We start from the raw sequence: 19,530 nt of genomic DNA on the forward strand, positions 1-19,530 counted from the left end.
ATAATTGATGGGTCCCATCACTGGGAAGACGTGTTTCTTGGATGCAGAAATTAGTCACTTTGTTAAAGTTATCGATGGGAATTTAATAATTTTTAAAAAATAAAGGAAATTAATTTTTAGTGGAGATTAAAACAAACTCACAAAGTAGGCCAGTCACTAGATATACACTTTGAATTTATGGTAGGAATATTCCAAATATTATGTGTTTCGGGTACTTTCAAACATCGAGTGTTGAAAAGTGATGGTGTCAAATCATAACCACGGACCGGTAAATTAATTTAGTGCCCTCACGCAAATCTTTTCCACTTCTGCTTTTTAGCGCCAAGTTTGTGTCCAAGTTCATATGATCCGCACACTCTTAGTTCCAATGTTTCATTACTATTTTTTAAAAAAACTTAATTCTTAAATCCTGGGATTCAAATCTGTGTCTCAGTTTGATTTTTGTTGTATTATCAATACATTTTTAACCCCAGAGATGGGACATATTTACTGGCCAGCCTACTTAACCCGCTATAAAAATGGGCCAAACAACTTATCAACTCGTATTTTAAAAAAGGTTAAGTTGGGCAGGCCCAAGTGATGCTTGCGACATTTTCAATTTAAAATTCTTATAATTAAAACCCTGATCCATTTCTTCCCTCCCCCTTTTATTTTCACTTATTTACCGTTAATTACAGTTTTTGTCATTGCCTGTTGTAAATGATAATTTTGTGCCATATTTATACTATTTGTTGTAAAATAAAACAAGATGAAAAAAAAGTTTTTATTTAAATTTGTCAATGCAGGCTTGTTTTTATTTTTTTTCAAATTAAGTATGTTACATTTTTTGAGATTGAGGTTGAACAAGGAACCATTTATGATAATCTTTTATCAAATTATCTTTTTAAACTATGATAGGATAGGCTAACAAAATCCCACCAACAAAAAAGAACGCTGGCCAGCATAGCTCGCTTTTCATTTATTCCGTTATAAAGCCATCGAGTCATGATAGCTCCTATGACATGCATTGTATGAGAAGTTGAATTCTAGTTATTTCACAAATTTTGTGAAATAGATGGAGCCAACATCTAACTATGTATTATACAATAATAATATGTATTAATACTAAATTAAAATATTTAACAAACTTCACTATTCACAAATTAAGTACCATGCAATTTACTCATGCCTGCGTCAGAGAGACTTAACAAGGAAAGAAATAAAGAAAAGAAAATTGATTAGGATGTGGAAATCACGGTTTAGCTTACGGTAAACGAGTGAGGCAGAAGGACGAGTTTCCGGGCTCTGGCAATAATTTAAATAATTTGTGCGCTCGCCAGAAATTTAACAAAATTGTAGAAAAATCTTTATGACCTTGAACGACTGACTTGTGGTGCACAGACACGCACGGCTTCAGAAAGAGTCAAAGAGCGCTGCGTCCTCGGCCCCCTATTGCAGTACCGTATTCAAAACCATGTGGAATTTTATGACATTGTTGGAATTAAAATCATTTTTAAGTCCATTAATATATTGTTTAAATCGAGCTCGTGTTTCGGTTTCCCTTTTTTCAATAAAAAATATTGGCACCTTAAGTTCAAGAGACTAGATCTAGATACTGGACTTTGGAAGAATAAGGAATTGATGCCGTATACTATTTTTATTAAAAATATACTCATTTGTTAAAAATATAAAATATTTTTAACTAGATCTTACTCATAATAAAGTAATTACTTACTTTTAAACTAACCATATTTTTTTATATTTATTTCTATTAAAGATCCTTCAATTAATATAAAGTTATTTATCAATAGAGATATTTTTTTAAAAAATAATGATTATACTTTATTTGCATTCAAATTGTAAATTTGGAAGCCCACGCTCAACTTTGTATAATTGGCTTTAAAATAATTAAAAAAATATTTATGAAGCATTAGCTGCTAAATCAAGACAAACTGCACTCCACCCATGATGATCGGCAATGATAGAGGAAACGCTTTCTAAATTTAAGAAAACTAGTGATCATAGAGTTCGGGCACCAAACCAAGATTATCTATAAATAGAGGAGCCTTCTCTCAACGAGGGGCATCTACATCTGTATCAACAAATTCCACACTACACCATGTCTGCAACTTTAATTTATTTTTTTTATTATATAATTTTAGTCTTTATTTTTTATTGTATAGCCGGTATAACCTACTACCTATTTCTTTAATTAATGTATCTCTATTTTTTTGTATCTACATTAATTTTTTTCATTTTACATTTTTACATTCGAGTGAACTATGATAAGGGAGCTCGAGTTCCTTGCATTTGATTAGAAATCAGGTTCTTCCATCCTTTTGAGACTTCGTATCTCTAGCATGCCTTGTGACATCAAACCTGATTGTTTTTTATGAACACATCTCGAAAGACTAAAAATAAAAATGACTTACATTTTTAAATAAAAGAAGTAAAATATTTTTTTTGAAAGGTTAAATGTTGAAAAACATAAGATATTTTTAATATTTAAATTATAATTAATTTATTTTTTAAAAAATACATTAAATAATTGAATTGTTTTATATTTATTTTTAATTTAAATATCTTACTAAATAAGAATACATATGAAAAAATAATTAACTAGTTATTAAGTAATAAAATTTAATTAAAGATGCTCTAATTTTTTACCAAATAAATTAAATACTCTTTTTATTTAAAAATATAAAATATTTTTAATTAAATTTCACTCACAATAAAACATACTATTGTCTTTAAACTAACTTATTTTATATTTATTTTTATTTAATAATATATTTTATTATAAAAATATAAAATATTTATTTAATATAGATTATTTTTAAAAAATAGAGTAACGATTATATTTTAAAAAATTATTAAAATTTTTTATATTTTTTAATAATTAAATATTTAAAAAATATTTTATATTTTTAGACTAAGGAAGCATATTTTCAGGGGCGGGATTGTTTTGTTTTGACTTTTGATATGCCGTTCTCGTAGTTGTTTTTTGGTTTTTAATTTTTTTTGGATTGAATTTGTTTATTGAGATCAAGTTGGGAGAAATCGAGAACAATAAAGGGTGGGAGGGGGCCTCAGCTGCCATGACATGATAATGTCACGTCAGAAGACGTCACCCATGTGTCACCCTTAATCAGTCAAACAAGTTCTACGCATCTTCCGTCAATTATTTTTTTTTATACGCTCTGCATCAAACGCAACGCCACCGACATTATTTTGCCGCTCCATCTGCTTTCAAGTAATTAGGTCATGGCACGCGTATCAATTGACGTGAGAAATTCTCCTTTTACATTTTTTTAATTCAGCTTTAATTTATTTTTCACTTGATAAAAGAATTAACGAACAAAGGTATTCAGAGATGATACTCTGGCATTATAAATAAGGGTGTATTAATCGGAACACGAATAAATGTTGTATTTACAAATTAATATGAGATAATATTTTTTTAAAAAAATCTATATTTTAAAATAGAGTGAGCATTTATATTGAAAAAACATAGAGGGCGAGCGTGTAAGCACGCACCCTCCTTTGAAATTCTGCCCCTGGGAGCTCCTCAAGATGTGTGAACCCATTAACAAAGCATTAATGTCCACCTCTCTCTCACCTCCGCAAACCCTCCATCCCTCAACTTACGATTTATGAAGCATTTTAAGTAAAATCCCCCCACCCCCCCGCCAAAAAAAAAAAAATCGCCAATAATTAGATGAAAGGAATCTAAGTGGCCTAATAATGCTACAGTTACCTGACACGTGGCTTCCCATTCGATGATGCCCCTGAGTCATGGGTTTGGATTCACTGCTCCTGCCTTTTCAAGCCCCCACTCTTGTTCTCCCTCCCTCCTGGTACATGCTCTCCATTTTAGAAAATTTGTTTAGCTATACTAAAATTTAATATTATTCAACTAAAATATTCTTGATTAATTCAAACCACAGTATTTGATTGTTGCTGTAATTAACAATAATTAACAAGTGATAATAAAAACAGTAAAGCGACAGCTATTTAAATTTAAAACATAAACCCCATGCATCTATCTAACACATATTTTATGCTTATTTATATACCCCTTTCTTGGTTTTCATTCACTCCCCAAAAATTTCATCGTCCCTGACTCCTAGTTTTCTGATAATCCCATGTTTCCTTCATTCGGATTGGCTTCAGATCCGCACACCCAAAAAATGACATCAAACGAAAAACCAAATACAATACGGTCCAGAGATTCCGACTCCTGATCGAACTTGAACGTCTGCTTCCTTACAAATCACAAATCTCTTGCTTGATTATCACACCAATTCTAATATGCCCCCCGTTGCATAAACGTTTTGTTCATTCCCCACATGCCTTATAGATACGTATGTTCCACTACCTACACGTTCTGACTAATGAATATATTTATGTTTGTACCAAATCTGGAGCGCCAAGTCCAAAAGTAAAAGATCCTTAAAGCTCAACCCAAAAGAAAAGGAGTTCAGCCGAAATGTGGTCTAGCCAGGTAAAAATAAGTAAATCGGTGCATTTTAAGGCAAGCTGACCAAGTCTTGCGCACTCCTTCCATCACTCAAGAATCTCAGCACATCCACACTCACCACATCAAATGATAGATTGGAGCACAGAAATTTATCTGCTCCCATTGGCGTCAAGCACCAAATTCAAATAGAAGTGCGTTGTTACTATTTGTTATAAATAGGCAACAAGCACAAAATTAAAAGTCTTTGGACACTATCAAATTTATCTAATACTTGTCCAATATAAACTATTCAAATCTTGACCTTATGTTGTCTTCAACCTCACCCTATGTGACTCACTCTCGTTGTGTAAACTCTGCCTTTAGACTAGTTTTCCAAACTTGCTTGCTTCTCCATTCTTATGGAGCATCTCACTGTATTTATTATAATAAGTAATTCTAATGAGCTTTATGCTCATTTGTGATATACTCCATATTGCTAATCTCATAAGTCATTTCAAAAAAATTATGATAAAGGATCTTTAAAATCTTTTTAATTGTTTGATTATAACTTATTCTTTTAAGAACATGTTTCTCTAACATGCTTGGCACATCTAACCAGAGTTATGACTATTTGACTTCTTCGCTAAAAATCAGGCCAATAATTTATAAATTAATTAATTTTTAATGTGACATGTACGTCTCGCATGCTCATTGATTAACCCATGATCACACACACACACACATACACACACAAACGAATCTGAAGTTCCTAGAGATGGGCGGTAAGTGAAAAGCCACAGGGTACGTGGTGTGAATTTTGAATGGTTGACGATGATGTGTGACTGCGACGCCCTGCATTTTTTGTTTATGGATTTGACTTTATATACATACGCATAATGACCTTCAGTGCCATTTCCACGCAACAAAAGCCCTCTCCAAAACCCCAAATATTAAAAAGCTGAGAATTCAAGTCCGTGCCTTTATTGTCCACTGATCTTGCATTTTAATTAACCCAACCAATCCATCGAATCCCCCCGCCCTTTTGATTTGGAACATCCGCCCACCCAATCAAATCCCAGTCCTTCTATTCATAAAACCAAACGCACCGTCTCAGTTTTCCAGTAGCACCACGCCTTCTCTTGCTTGCCCTCTAAGTCATGCTGATGGAGACTTGGAGAGACATCAGACATATTAATCGAGTTTCATCAAAGCAAATCAACTCTCTGGTTTAGAATGCTTGACCAAAAAGAGTTTGCTAGCTAGTGTTCACAAGGTCATCAAGCAGGATTCACCAAGAGATATGTCCTGAGTTCAGCAATGATCAGGAGAATACGGCGAAATATGTCAAAAGGCAGGGTCCAAAAATTTTAGTGCGATCCCTGGCGATATAATTTTACATGCTGCGTATGATGTCATTACCATACACACCACGTTACATCTAACTCCGTTTTTCACTTGAGTACTCTCCTCTCCACACGTGCATATTCTAAAACAGGCAGTGTTGGAAGCTGAGTAATAACTAATTAAATACACAACCGTAATGCACAGGCGAGTAACCATTAATTAGAAGGAAAAATTGCTTTCGGGGTTGGAAACAGCGGCCGAGACTGGAACAGAGCAGAAGCTGACAAAAGAGTTCAGAGGGGTGCGCGATGTGATGCAACTCGGGTACACGTCACGGGCCACATGGCAGGCACCCTATTTACCACTATCAACGGTGCACCTCGTAGCTCAATGACTTTAGATTCGCGGGGGCGGGGGACCACAGCCCACTGCAGCCGGCCGCCAGGCCACGTGGAGTGAGTTCATTGGGTGGAAACGGCCAAGCCCACAGGATGAGGTTGCCTCCCCGGGAGAAGGAAAGAAAAAGAAGAAGGGCACGTGTCGGGAGAGGAACGTCAGGATGACGGGGAAGGAAGAAGCGCTTCCGCAGACAATGTCAGGGATGGGTGGTGGGGTCCAGTCCGCGTCAGCCCGGGCTTACCTTTTTGTTTGGTTACGTCAGGGGTTCAATCTCACCATTGGGCGTCCCAAGTCAATGGGACGTCAATCATCATTCAGTCCGTTTGGATTGCCTCATTAATCGATTTTTGAGGCAAAAAATCGATTAATATGAAAAGTTAGCCAAACAGTCAAAAATCATCAAAAATCGATTATGGGTCAGGACGCGCGTTTTTCCGTAAGTTCTCTCCATCAGCTTTTGCAGAACGTTTATCAAAAAGCGTTGGGAAAAATTACAAAGAATGGCCCAAGAAAAAATTACAAAGAAAGCACATAATTTAATAAAAATAAAATTAAACTCTCTTCTTTTCCCTTTTTTTTCCTTAATAAAATTTAAACTTTGTATATTCAAAAAATTAATATTTGATATTTAAAAATTAAATTATATAGTAATTTATATAATTAAAAATTAATTCTGATTAAATTATCCAAACATCTTCAATTTTGTTAAAATTAATTTTAAAAAAACAGTATCCAAACAGATTACGTTATAACATAATCAATTATGATTAAAATCTATCACTTAATCAATTATTTTCATAATCTATTATACCCAACTGAAATCCAAACGGACCCATTTACTACTACTGCCAACTGGGGGGGCGTGCGATCTGAAGTGATTACTTCCAATTCGAAACAAAAATATGGGGTAATTCTCGAACTATCCATTTTGCTGTTACGTTGGCGACCCGGTCTCCTCATACCAATCCTGAATCCTCCCTTGATCCTTGAGAAAAGCCAGCAACCGCGCACTACGGATTTGCAATCTTTCACACATTTCCTCCTCCCGGTATCCCCTCCAAATTCCCATCCCATCCTTCAACTCGTTTCTGACTTATTTTCCTTTATTCATGTGTGTGTATATATAAATCAACTCTCTGACGTCAAATCATAAATGTTAAATAACGCACCCTACAGGCCAAAGTTACTCCGCGTGATCTCTTTTTCTTCTGGCCCCAAACACACACACACACACACACACACACAGTATTCACCGAGACTCCGCGGAAAAAAATGGGTCATATAATTAAACCTGTTAAACACATTTTCACCTCACATAAAAGGTATAAGAAATATATAGGAGTATATAATTAGTGAGGTTTGGTATAATTATTATCATATACATTTGATATACATCAGTTCTGATATATGATGGCCCTAGCTACGGAGTTATTTGATTATTTGACCAATAATGATGAGACAATATCTCAATGAAAATTTCAATTTTGGGATTGAATAGGTAAGAAGTTTTCTCTCTGAAACCATCATATAGACTATCTTTTATAAGTCCTATTTGGACCAAAGTATAGCAGGTAAGAAGTGTTATTTCCAAAACCATCGTGTAGACTATCTTTTATGTTATTCCTTAAGACCTCATGGAATTGACAGCTATTCAAATGTTCCATGGAACCTTTGAATATTTTAAATAGCTGTGGATGACTTTATGGTAATTATTTTAAAAAATAATGTATTGAAAATTTTAATTATCATTATTAAAATACTTATATAAAAAATTTAATAAGTATATGCTTAGAAAGATGTAAAATTTTAAATATTTTTTTAAATAATTTTACTTATACTTCCATCATTTAAAAATATAAAATATTTTTTAAGAGATTGAATATTAAAAAATATAAAATATTTTTATTTTTTAAAATATAATTATTATTTTTTTAAAAGTATTTCTATTCAATAAATTATTTTATATTTATTTTAAAATAAAAAATTTTATGAAATAAAAATAAATATAAAAAAATAGTTAATTTGAAGATAATTAATTATTTCAATAAAATTTAATTTAAAATATTTTATAATTTTTTTTAATGGTAAACAGACGCGAGGAGGGCGCGTGCAGGAGAGTTGGGGGCGGGGAACAGCAAACTATGATGTAAGCAACGCCCTCCGCTCATATATAAAACACCTACAAATCACCTCCAGCTCTCCAGTCTCCCCAACACCACTTCCCTTCTTCCCCCGCTGACATCACTCTCTCTCTCTCTCGCTCTCGCTACCGGCGGTGTACGGCGATGCAAGGGTTACGCCACTGCTCTGACGACGCTGTCCACCTTGACCTAACAGCCTCCTCCACCACCACCACCACCACCACCATGACGAACTCCTCCTCCTCCTCCTCCTTATCCATCGACTTGGACGAAACCACTGAGGCACGAATCCAGCGCCTGATCTCGGAGCACCCGGTCATCATCTTCAGCCGATCCTCTTGCTGCATGTGCCACGTCATGAAGAAGCTGCTAGCCACCATCGGCGTCCATCCCACCGTCATCGAACTAGACGACCACGAGATCGCCGCTCTCCCTGCCTCCTCCGACCTCGACACCGAATCCCTCCGCAATCGCGCCCCCGCCGTTTTCATCGGCGGCGCCTGCATAGGCGGTTTGGAGTCCCTGGTCGCCCTCCATCTCAGCGGCCACCTCGTCCCCAAGCTAGTCGAAGTCGGTGCTCTATGGGTATGATTCACCATTGATTTTATCCCATCTTAATTAATATTAAAAAAAACAAAAAAAGAAGAGAGATGTCGATATAACTAATTTGTATGATATCGTTAGGAGTATGAAATCTGAATCCGCGAGGCGTTTGCCCGTTTAGTATGGAAACGACGAGCATAACAGAATTAGGAAAACCTTTTGTTGTTTGATTGGGTTCTGTTGGTTTCTGTTACTTTTGGGGGGATGGATGGTGGACACGGAGTCAGTGGTCAATATAGGAAAAGAATGGATTCGAATAATCATATCAAAAAGAGAGGGAGGGAGGGAGGGAGGGAGGGAGGGAGAATGGATTCGAATAAATGTGCGAGGGAGGTTTTGGCGTGAAGGATACTCGCTGGTTATGGAGGGAACACGTGTACAGGGTATCCAGTACGTGCAGTGCAGTCAGGAAACGTTGCCGGGGTTCCACAACGTTTCGCGGAGTCAGTCAGAGCAAGTCAGTCTCCGTGTCAGTCTTTTGGGTCCCATTCCCAATTATTAAGCACTCAAAGCAGTAGATGCATAGCCCCAGTAGCTCGCTCCCTCTCCTCACCCCAAATCCCAAAGTCTCTCTCTCATCTCTCTCTGCATAAAAATCAATTATCAATCATATATGTATTTGTTGGGTTGGTGTATCCGTAGATAAGGCAGATGAGAAATGCGTTTTCCTTTGGGATTTCTCTTTCATCCTGCGCGTCCATCTGTTGTTTGCGCCATCTGCCAAGGACAGGAACGATCCTGGCCGTCCTAAGAAGGAAGGGAAGAGCTTCGCGGCCATTGTTTATGGGGTTGAGTCGTTAAGAAAGATGGGAAAATGAAAGGAGGAGTGGGTGGGGGTTTACAGAGTAGTAGTTTGGAAAAGAAGATGAAAATGATGCATAAGGGGAAAGGAAGCATGCGGACAAATGCTTGTTCAATTATTGGAAATCAAATGTCCTTAGCAAACACGACTCCTCTCCTCTCTTTTGGCGCTCTGCTCTCTCGTCCCTCTCATCAACGCCCGTTCCATCCCACGGCTCGTGTAATTGTGTTCTCCCGTATCAAATCAAATATGCTGAATTCCTTGTTAGTTTTGTTAGATTTCTCAGAATTACTTGTGGTATCTTGTGTTCGCATGACGCGGTTCCCTCTAGTCAGTATCATGCACATTAAAGCAGACGGAATCCCTTTTGTTGTTGTTGTTGTTTTCTTTTTTCTTTTTTTTTTTTGGGTACCAGGTCACCATGTATTGTTTTTTTTATTTTATCTTGAAAACGATATGAGATGGAATGAATATTTATGTTTACTGACACTCTTAGAGAGAAGGATTTTCTTCAAATGATTTTGTTGTTGATTTATGAAACGATTTTCTTCAAATCTTCCACTGTACTCCTAGAGAGCAAGGGGCAGGAATTAAAATTTTCCCTCCGACACTCTTCATTTAAAAAAAAAAAATCCAAAGGAGGAGAGAAGGGCAAAATTCCTTATGTTGGAAAGTGCTGTCCAACTAAACGTAGCAAAAGAGGAGGCAATGAAGGAAATATGTGATGACGAAGGGAGGTGCGTCATGGCATGGCTGTGCTGCACCAACCCATGTGTGTGTAAAGAAAGCGGGGATCTCAAGTCCCCTGAGCTGGCGTAAGCATCATCATCAAGAATATGAACACCTAATTAATTACAAACTCAAAATGGGAAATTCATGTTGGGCACGTGGCACTCTGATTTCTATCCCTCGCCTCTCAAATACAGCAGACGTATAATAACCTGCACAGTTGAATGACCGTAAATACTAGTTAGCATAAGGAAACCCGTGATTCCAGCGAAAAGTAAATACAAGTGATTGAAATTTGTAACTAATACTTGAAAAGCAGTACGGAAGAAGCTAGAAATTGGGAGAAAAGAAAGGAGAGAGAGGTGATGGCATGAACAGGGAACTCATGATGAAGCACTAGTCCGCTTCTGAGTGCGCCCTTCACTTGAAAATTTATATCCAACGTGGCAGGCATGCATGCTCATCAAGGAGGGCTTCCAACTCTTTTTAGAATCTTGACAGCCCCCAGAATCTGGCCATGATTCTTCCCCCGTATGCCCAACCCTCCTTCCCACTCATCCTTGTTTCCCTCATTGTTTATTCTTTTATTTTAAAACAAAATACCAGCACTCGGTTTGCAAAGTGCGTCCATAAACAACAATTATATGCACCTAAAGCGGCAATAGCCTCCACTCAATGCTCCCTAATGCTTGGGTCCTTATTTTAATTCATTTGATTCATCATTCACGCACTCTCTTCCCATCCTATCTAAAGCACCTTTCCTCCTTCCATCTCCCCACCCTAAACTTCCCATCGTCCCCATTACTTTAATGCCCCTCTTATTCCTTCTCTTTAAGCATTTCATTACCAAAGCCAAGGTTCCGCCTTTGTTAGCCCCTCCTCAACCACAGGCTCCAAGACAGCAGGACAAACATTTTCGTAATTCCTAACAATCATTAACCATTAAACGTGTCAGAATCATATGAACTGTCATGGAATCTCCCTATTTCTAAAGGAATCCTTGACGCGGAGTAATATTCACAAATTTCTTGACCTCGTCCGCTGTACACCCTGCTGCCGCCCCGGCAAAAAAAATTAGTGCACGCACCCGTCAAAACATTACTATCATGATATCATCATACTTTTTCCATCTCTCAATATGTTTCTGTGAAGGTCCTGCTCCATAAAATGCTCTTTCAACACCCATGCATTAACTGAACAATCATACAGTGTACTTTCACTTCCTGTAACCTCTCTTCGGTTATCTAGATCAAAATATAGAACGTATGTTAGCCTGCAAAAGCAGTGTCATTCATTAAAGCAGAGAGCTAATTGGGGATTGAATAGGGGCAGTAATTTGAACCAAACTTGATGAAAAAATTTTAAGGCTGGATTTGATAGTTTAAAATATTTTATTTACTCCAAACTTATTTGGACTGTTCAAATAAACTTAAAGAATTTCAGACCAAGTCCAAGCTCGAATGAGCTTAGTTTGAATGCTCAAATTTTTTTAATTAATAAAATAATATAAAAATTGAAAATATTAATTTTTTAAAAATAAAATTGAAATTAAATCAAAAATAAAACATTTTGATATTTAACAATTCGAGTATTTAAACTAGCTTGAAAGCCCGAAGAATTAGAGTTGAATTTGACTATATAATTTTTTTTATATGTTAAAATATTTTAAATCTGATCTAAATAATCCTAACTTGAATTAAGCCTGACTTGCTCGAATTATTAGCTCTAGAACTAAGTTGATTGACCTTTCTTAGTTCTTAGCTTGGTAGAACCAAACGTACGGGACTCTGTTTTGCACCGAACACCACCAAAAAAGAATCCTCCGTCCTCGGGCCTGTTTTGTGAATCGGTTCTCATGTCATTTAAGAGGAATTCGTCCTTTAATTGACCAAACAGAGTCAGCCATAAAAGAATTGATTACAATTTAATTAATTTATAAGATGTTGTGAGCCAGCTCGTCAGGCTCGGTGAGAGTGATACCCTAACGTGAAATTACTAATTATGTCTTAAAAAAAAGGTATCAACTAGTGTTTAAATCTTTAACATCAACCAGCTGACCTCAAGGGGAAAATAATCTTTAACATAGCTGATTATGCTGATGAACATTTTGAAATTGAACGGAACACACGACCCAGACTCAATCGTCCAGCGGAAACTCAAATGCTGAAGACCGGGTGCCTTGTATGTATATTTTGGAAACAGCTATTGAGAAGCTATTTACAGTATTCTTTTTTTTTTTTCCAAATAACGAATAATTACAGAAGAAGTTTTGTTAAAAAAAAAGGAAAAGATAAAATTGGGAGATGGCGAGATGGTAGGGAAAAAGTTGACATGTTAAGAACAAATAATTATGGAAGTTATTTGGGAGCTGCAATTATAGAGGACGATAAAGATGAAACGAGACGCTGGTCATAAGTGACGAAAAGGGGAAGAGAAAGTTGACTTGTATGAAAAGCACTTTCCATCTAAACGCCCACTTGCTTCTGGTCTCCAGGTAAAGCTGTTATCTTGTTTATCTGAGGCAGAGCGGGTGGGCCGTAGGGGATGAACCCAGAGTCCCAAGGTTTTAGGCTTACTATTGTTATTATTATCTTTTGGACACAGATTTTATATACTTCATAGAGATCGAGATATTTTCAAGTAGGAAGCAAAGTGCTGATTGTTGAATTATATCATAATTAATAATGTTTTCTAACAAAAAAAACTATTAAAAAGGGTAAATTAGCAGAAAGTAGAGAGGATTTAAAAACAAGATCACTATATCCTGAACTGAAAATATTTACATGATTAACTTTTGAACTCGGTCAATTTTGATCGTGCCTTGAAGCTGTATATCCAACGAAACGGATCGAGAATTTGTAGTGGGTGATATGGTTGAGCAGCACCTTCCGTTTTTTGGGCTTAAAGAGCCCAAAGGGTGAGACCCACTCGTGCCAGCACATTTAAATTAAGCGACGCACCCGCCATATCTTCCGTATGCGTTTTATAACAATGGACAGGACTGTCTGGTCCCTCACGTCTGTAAAGACGTCAAATCTAGTTGAGCAAATATTGGGACAAAATTTAGTAACCTGAACTATATGTGAAGAGTCTTAGGAACTTCGCCTGTTATCAGTTGGAGTTGAAATTAAAGACATTACCTGCATGCGCTTTACTCGCGCGTGAGTCCGTGTGTATGAAATCAGATAATAAGCTGTGACTGAGTCTGATAACTAGTGGTTTATAATTATATGCCCTAGAAGCAGAACTTTAATTTGTAGTGGGGATCACGGCATTCATTTTCTCCCAGATCTTTTTATTCTTGTTTTTAGTGAGACATACAAGGTAATCATTATTTTGATAGAACAAATATGGAGCGGTGATCACTCTACTCGTCCCGCTTTTGACACTGTGTGTTAGACTGCCCAGTCCCTGGTTCTAGAACACCACGCATGCAGCAGTAGTCCCAGGTCCATCCGTCTACTCATCACTTGCATCCTGTCCACCAAACCAATTACTAATCATCATCTTCTGATCCATAACCCTCTCGCATTAATATATTAGTTGTGTAATATTTCAGAGACTGAAAATTTCAAATGATCCAGCAGAGAGACAGAGGAAGCAAAAGTAAAAACCAGCCATGTCACCCACATTCATTTAGTACGTTGTCATCTTCTACTGTTGACAAAACATTGATGCTTAACTTTGTCATATCATATTTATATACACTGTTCTAAATAAATCGGTACTGACTTTTCATGATATATATTAGAATAAAACCGACACGCCTTGACATCTCTCTGTCCTCTTTGGACAAAAAAAATCTGATCAGAAGCGGTGATGGGTTGGCAGCATGCACAGGGACCGACCTATATTCCCTTCACGTTTCCCTTCAGAAACCATGCAAATAAATGTCGCCATTAAACAAGAGTTCAAATTTTCAAAAAGAATAACGTCATTAACACTGAATCGTATTGATTAATGCATTTGAAGAGAGAGCCTGTTTCTCTATCTCTGCGTGCAAATAGTATTGCATAGAGAGCTGGAGATAGGAACATAATAGTATTGAGTTAGTAAGAACTGTAGTTCGTGGGGAGGATATCTGCAAATTCCAATCTTGAAGCATTGATGGCAGTGAGTGCAGAAAGAGGTAAAGCAGTTTTGCTTTTTATCACTTTTACCCTTGATGTTAAAAGTTCATAATGTCCCTGGATTACTTTATCTCTACTTTTTAGGGAGGGAGAATGTTGGCCTGAACAATCATTCAATAATGTCAGACAGATAGATTATATTATAACATATATAAATATGCATATAGTAATTGATAATATTTGAATTAACGAGAGTAGGGGAAATCATGATCTCATAATATCAAGCAATTATTAAGGGACAACAATTTAGAAAAATGTAGGAAAAAAACAAAGCAAAAGACAGAAAGCGCACGTCAGAACCAGCCCTGTTTGGCTTGGGTTATGGTCCTGTATGGATGTGTGAGCTTCAAAGGAATCCTTTTCTCTCATCCACATCCTTCCCACCCTCTCTCTCCCTGCCTCCCTCTCTTTCCTTTTCCTGCTCTTCCCATTCTCATTCTCACGCATCCAGACAACTCCATGAAACTTCCTCAACCAGTTGCAAAACTTTACTGTGTTTAGCAGCTACCCTCTTCAGGCACTTTCCTTCAGGTTGCTTCACCTACACCTAAACGTATTCCAATTATTATTGGGCTGTAGGTATCCGGCTGCTAAGGGTTGTCCATCTTCAAATTCACTCACTTTTCTCGGCTTTTTCTCCTTCAAATCCATAGTAACAAGACAGCTATATATACATATTTATATCATTTGTGTGGGATTACCATCACAGCCGAATTCAGTTTTTCTATTTAATTACTCGTTTCGATTAATTGCTGCATGTATGATTTCCAGTGTAAGCGGTTTCTATATCTACAGTCAGGTTTTGCACCTCAGATCTCAGATTCCACTTCAGGCTGGTGCTTCAAATGCCGATCTGTCTTAGATTTATGTCTCACCTTTAGTTTGTAGAAAGATGATGAAAGCTTTGGCGGTGGATGAGAATATGTCCAATTTGACAACTGCATCTAGTGAAATAATAAGCGCTTCTTCTGGGACTAGAAATGATACTCCTGTCTCTCTCTATCCTCAGCAGTACTCCTCCACTTCAACAAATCAAGAACCACAACCCAAAAAGAAGAGAAACCTTCCGGGCAATCCAGGTCACATAAATCAAATCAATAGTAGTATTGATTATCCTTCTTTTTCTTTCGTTTTTAAATCGCTGGTATATATTGGGTTTGGTGCAAAAAGCAAGGTTTGTTTCTTATGATTAGCCAATTATTCTTCTATTTAGCAGTGTTTAATTAGTATTCTCTGGTTTTAATGATTTCAGACCCAGAAGCTGAAGTAATAGCCTTGTCTCCCAAGACCCTCTTGGCGACAAACCGGTTCATTTGCGAAATATGCAACAAAGGGTTTCAAAGAGACCAAAATCTTCAGCTTCACAGGAGAGGGCACAACTTGCCATGGAAGCTCAAACAAAGAAACAACAATGAAGTTATTAAAAAGAAGGTGTATGTGTGCCCGGAGGTAACATGTGTTCACCATGACCCCTCAAGGGCCCTCGGAGACCTCACTGGCATCAAAAAGCATTTCTGCAGAAAGCACGGCGAGAAAAAATGGAAGTGTGAGAAATGCTCCAAGCGTTACGCTGTTCAGTCTGACTGGAAGGCTCACTCTAAAATTTGCGGCACCAAGGAGTACAAATGTGATTGCGGAACCATCTTCTCTAGGTAACAAAAACTTCTAGTTAATTAATGTGTTCTATTAATTAATTACGGGTTTATTTTCAATACATAGAAAATGCATATGTGGTGACCTTGTATATGTATGGTTTCTTTCAAAAAACTTTAATGGCCAACATCTGATATGTGTGAGGTTAACACTTTGAAGGAATATGCAAAAAGATGACACAAGGAAGAGAGAGAAGAGAGAGTAGGGGAACATTGTGATATTGATTTTGTTGTTTACTGGTTGCCTTTTCTGACTTTGGTTGCAGAAGGGACAGTTTCATCACACACAGAGCCTTCTGCGATGCTTTAGCACAGGAGAGTGCAAGAGCAATCACAGCAGTGAACCCTCTTCTTCACAGCCATCCCCTCCAAGCTCCACCACCGCCACTACTTGCAAAAAAAGAGCAAGATTTTCCACCATGGTTGGGAGAAGCTGGAACCGGAAACACCCTCAGACCTTTCTCCTCCTCACATTTGGATCAGTCCTTGAATTTAATCCATCACCATCAAAACCCTAACCCCACACCGTCCCTTCCTCGTTTCCAATCCCCACCCTCTCCTTATATGTCAGCCACTGCTTTGTTGCAGAAAGCATCACAAATTGGTCACATGCCTCAATCTGATCATCAATGTACCACCATGCCTAATTCATCCTCATCTTTAGCTGTTGCTGTTTTGGGTATGCCTTCACGTGACCAGATGGGGTTGCCTCATGCCTTGGCTTCTTATGGGAATAAAGCTGCTGGGTTCGCCTCTGATTACTTAGAAGATGATGCTACTGCTGTAAATTGCAACACAGAAGCTCCACCTACTGCTTCTCTTTTCCATGACATGATGGCTAACGCTGCTTCTACTGTGTCCGTGCCTTCTTCTGCTAGTGCCTTTGAGAGGTCTTCCTTCGAGGATGCTTTGAGAGGAATGTTGAATCCAACATCAAGAGACACTGCTAGTGATGAAATGACCCGAGATTTTCTGGGTCTCAAGGCATTTTCTCAAAAGGATTTTTTCAACATATCGGGGCTTGACCATTTGGCTTCTTCGTCGTATGGTAAGCAAAGTCGCAACCAAACACCTTGGCAAGGATAATTAGGTTTGTTTGTGCATTACATCGATGTACAAATATATATCCAATAACGCCTTGTCTTGGTGGTATTTATACATCTTCCAAAGGTTTTAATTCTGTCTTTCATGGGATTTCCAAATTGATTTTCCTTAGCTAAGACATATTCCTGTAGTTGAATATGGACTCTGAATAGTACTGTAAAGGGACAACTACTGGTCTCAGCCTTCTGCAGCCTTCGTAATATTATCTGCACAAGTTTTCATTAATTAATAATCTGACTCTTATATCTATGATATTATTGATATTGACATCTGGCATTGATCTTTTCACCGTCATAACGGCTTATTCTTCTTCCATTTAATTAATTAGCAATGTAAGGTGTCAAAAGAATTTTTTGCTTTAACTTTCTTTAAATACAAATAATTTGATAATTCTTGGATCTGCATGGCAGACATGTATATGATTATCTTAGGCTTTGTCGTAGGCGTGATTATATTTATTATTATTGTCTTAGAAAGGCGTAGAGCTTACTTAAAGTTTTTTTTTAGGAGAGCAGTGTGAGGTCTTTTTTATTTGTTGGGGGCAAGGCCTTTTTTTATAGTTAAGTACGATTTGTTCTTATTATATGAGAATGTACACACTCACACACATTTTATATCACCACTTCTATGCCTGAATTTTTAACCACAAAGCTGCCTCGTCTTCTTTTAATTAAAAACACCCTTCCCAAAACTACTACTCATTTGCACTTGGCACTTTTGATACAAATCAAAATGATTTAATTTTATAACTAAATAATTATGGATATATAATAATATTGACTCGGTTTCTTTTTTTTTTTTCTGAGCAGTAAACATAAACACACGCACGCACGCAAATGTATGTAGTGTAAATCAAATCTTATTTGGTTTATTAATTATTGCAAACTCGGTTCATTATAGGAATTATATTGTCGAGATCTATGCCTTGTTTACTTCATTTGGAATATGAAATTTGAATTCAAATACGGGGGAGATGTGATATATGTTGAAACCATTGATAGAGTATACGAAGTGAAAAGCTATATAAACGGAGTGAATTGCTAAACTTTGAAGAGAAAACTGACGAAGGAAAGAAATTAACAGTTTGACAATGATGCTTTTTCCTTTGGAGATGGAATATGTAAGTCTTTTTCTGTCTTTATATGATAGTTGTTTTGAACCCATTAATGCCTAGTTTGTTGTCTTTCCCGTGGATTCATTTTCCTTTACCTGTGACTATAATTAATTAACTTAGTCAGCTTATAGTCTGTCTATCTCTTTATATATGGATTTCCTATTTTCCCCAAAAGATGAATGCTTTCTTTTTTTTTTTTTTTGCATTTGAAAAAAAGATCAATTTCTTTAAAATAAAACGAAATACATAATTAAAAACCCAAATCAAACAAGGTTAATACCAAAAGACGAATGCTTAGATTGGGGGGGGGGGGAAGCTGCATGGAGTTAAAGTCACTTTTGAGTTTTGAGGTAAACAACAGCAACAACAAAACAATTGAACAGTGCAGTGGACACACTCAAATCACACGTGCATGCACATCAGTAAGGGCAAGCTTGGAATAGTGGTATTGAGATATGCACATGTATTTCAGTCACAGTTCAGTTGTGATTTAAATTTGTTTTATTGGATTGAATCTGTACAGGTGAAGTAACAAGTAAAAAATCGACAAGCCACCTTGAAATGAGGAAGAATGCTGCAGTTCCCATTAAAAAACTTAGTCGCACAGAAGTGAAAAGAATCTTTGTTTTGAACTTGTGATGGTTTAACATGGTCTTGAGAGGATGACAAGTAAATGTCTTGTAAGAAAGTCGATGGTAAATTAAAAATTTTAATAATGAAATATTGAAAAAGGAATACTAAATTTGACAACGTTAAGTTTTAACTTATAATTCTCCCAAAAAAAAAAAAAGGATGGTTCAAACAGAAAAGATAGGAAGATAATCAAGGGATGACCCTGGATAGGGATTCGCTTTCCACGTATGAATTTTTTTGTCCTCATTATTTTCCTCCCAGCCTCTTCTTTTCTTGTTATCATATTATTGAAAATATCAATATATTTTTGCAATAATTTATACTTGTATTAAAACGCACTTGATAATGAATATAAGATTTGTTTAAAAAATAATTTGAGAAATTAAGAAAACCTTGCTTTGGTTGTTATTTTTAAATTTAGAATGGAAATTAGTGTGGATT

The 19,530-nt window shown here is 36.6% G+C and overlaps 2 protein-coding genes across 4 annotated transcripts; both read left to right on the plus strand.

The window, feature by feature from the left end:
• Window positions 1-8,466: 8,466 nt before the first annotated feature.
• Window positions 8,467-10,210, plus strand: LOC129302034 (glutaredoxin-C10-like). The gene is given in 3 exon segments (XM_054940697.1): window positions 8,467-8,517; window positions 8,519-8,548; window positions 8,551-10,210. Coding segments are annotated over 3 exon segments (444 nt in total). The 3' UTR covers window positions 8,914-10,210.
• Window positions 10,211-14,926: 4,716 nt separating this feature from the next.
• LOC129301315 (protein indeterminate-domain 7-like) lies at window positions 14,927-17,609 on the plus strand. 3 transcript variants are annotated; one of them, XM_054939896.1, is made up of 4 exons: window positions 14,927-15,117; window positions 15,358-15,665; window positions 15,839-16,238; window positions 16,505-17,609. In XM_054939896.1, exons 2-4 carry the CDS (start codon window positions 15,479-15,481, stop codon window positions 17,322-17,324), a joined length of 1,407 nt encoding a protein of 468 aa, XP_054795871.1. In that variant the 5' UTR covers window positions 14,927-15,117; window positions 15,358-15,478; the 3' UTR covers window positions 17,325-17,609. The 3 variants fall into 3 exon arrangements, with proteins under 3 accessions (XP_054795871.1, XP_054795880.1, XP_054795866.1); XM_054939905.1 differs by having other exon boundaries at window positions 15,382-15,665; XM_054939891.1 differs by having other exon boundaries at window positions 14,927-15,665.
• Window positions 17,610-19,530: the final 1,921 nt, after the last annotated feature.

Source organism: Prosopis cineraria, unplaced genomic scaffold, assembly GCF_029017545.1.
Source record: "Prosopis cineraria cultivar Desert tree isolate PC_DT_omini unplaced genomic scaffold, ASM2901754v1 PC2, whole genome shotgun sequence".
Lineage (NCBI taxonomy): Eukaryota > Viridiplantae > Streptophyta > Magnoliopsida > Fabales > Fabaceae > Prosopis > Prosopis cineraria.

Coding starts and splice junctions, on each gene's coding strand:
- LOC129301315 (XM_054939891.1), top strand. CDS start 15,479: ATGATGAAAGCTTTGGCGGTGGATGAGAATATGTCCAATTTGACAACT. Junction 15,666..15,838: donor AAACCTTCCGGGCAATCCAG/GTCACATAAATC, acceptor TAATGATTTCAG/ACCCAGAAGCTGAAGTAATA. Junction 16,239..16,504: donor TGCGGAACCATCTTCTCTAG/GTAACAAAAACT, acceptor CTTTGGTTGCAG/AAGGGACAGTTTCATCACAC.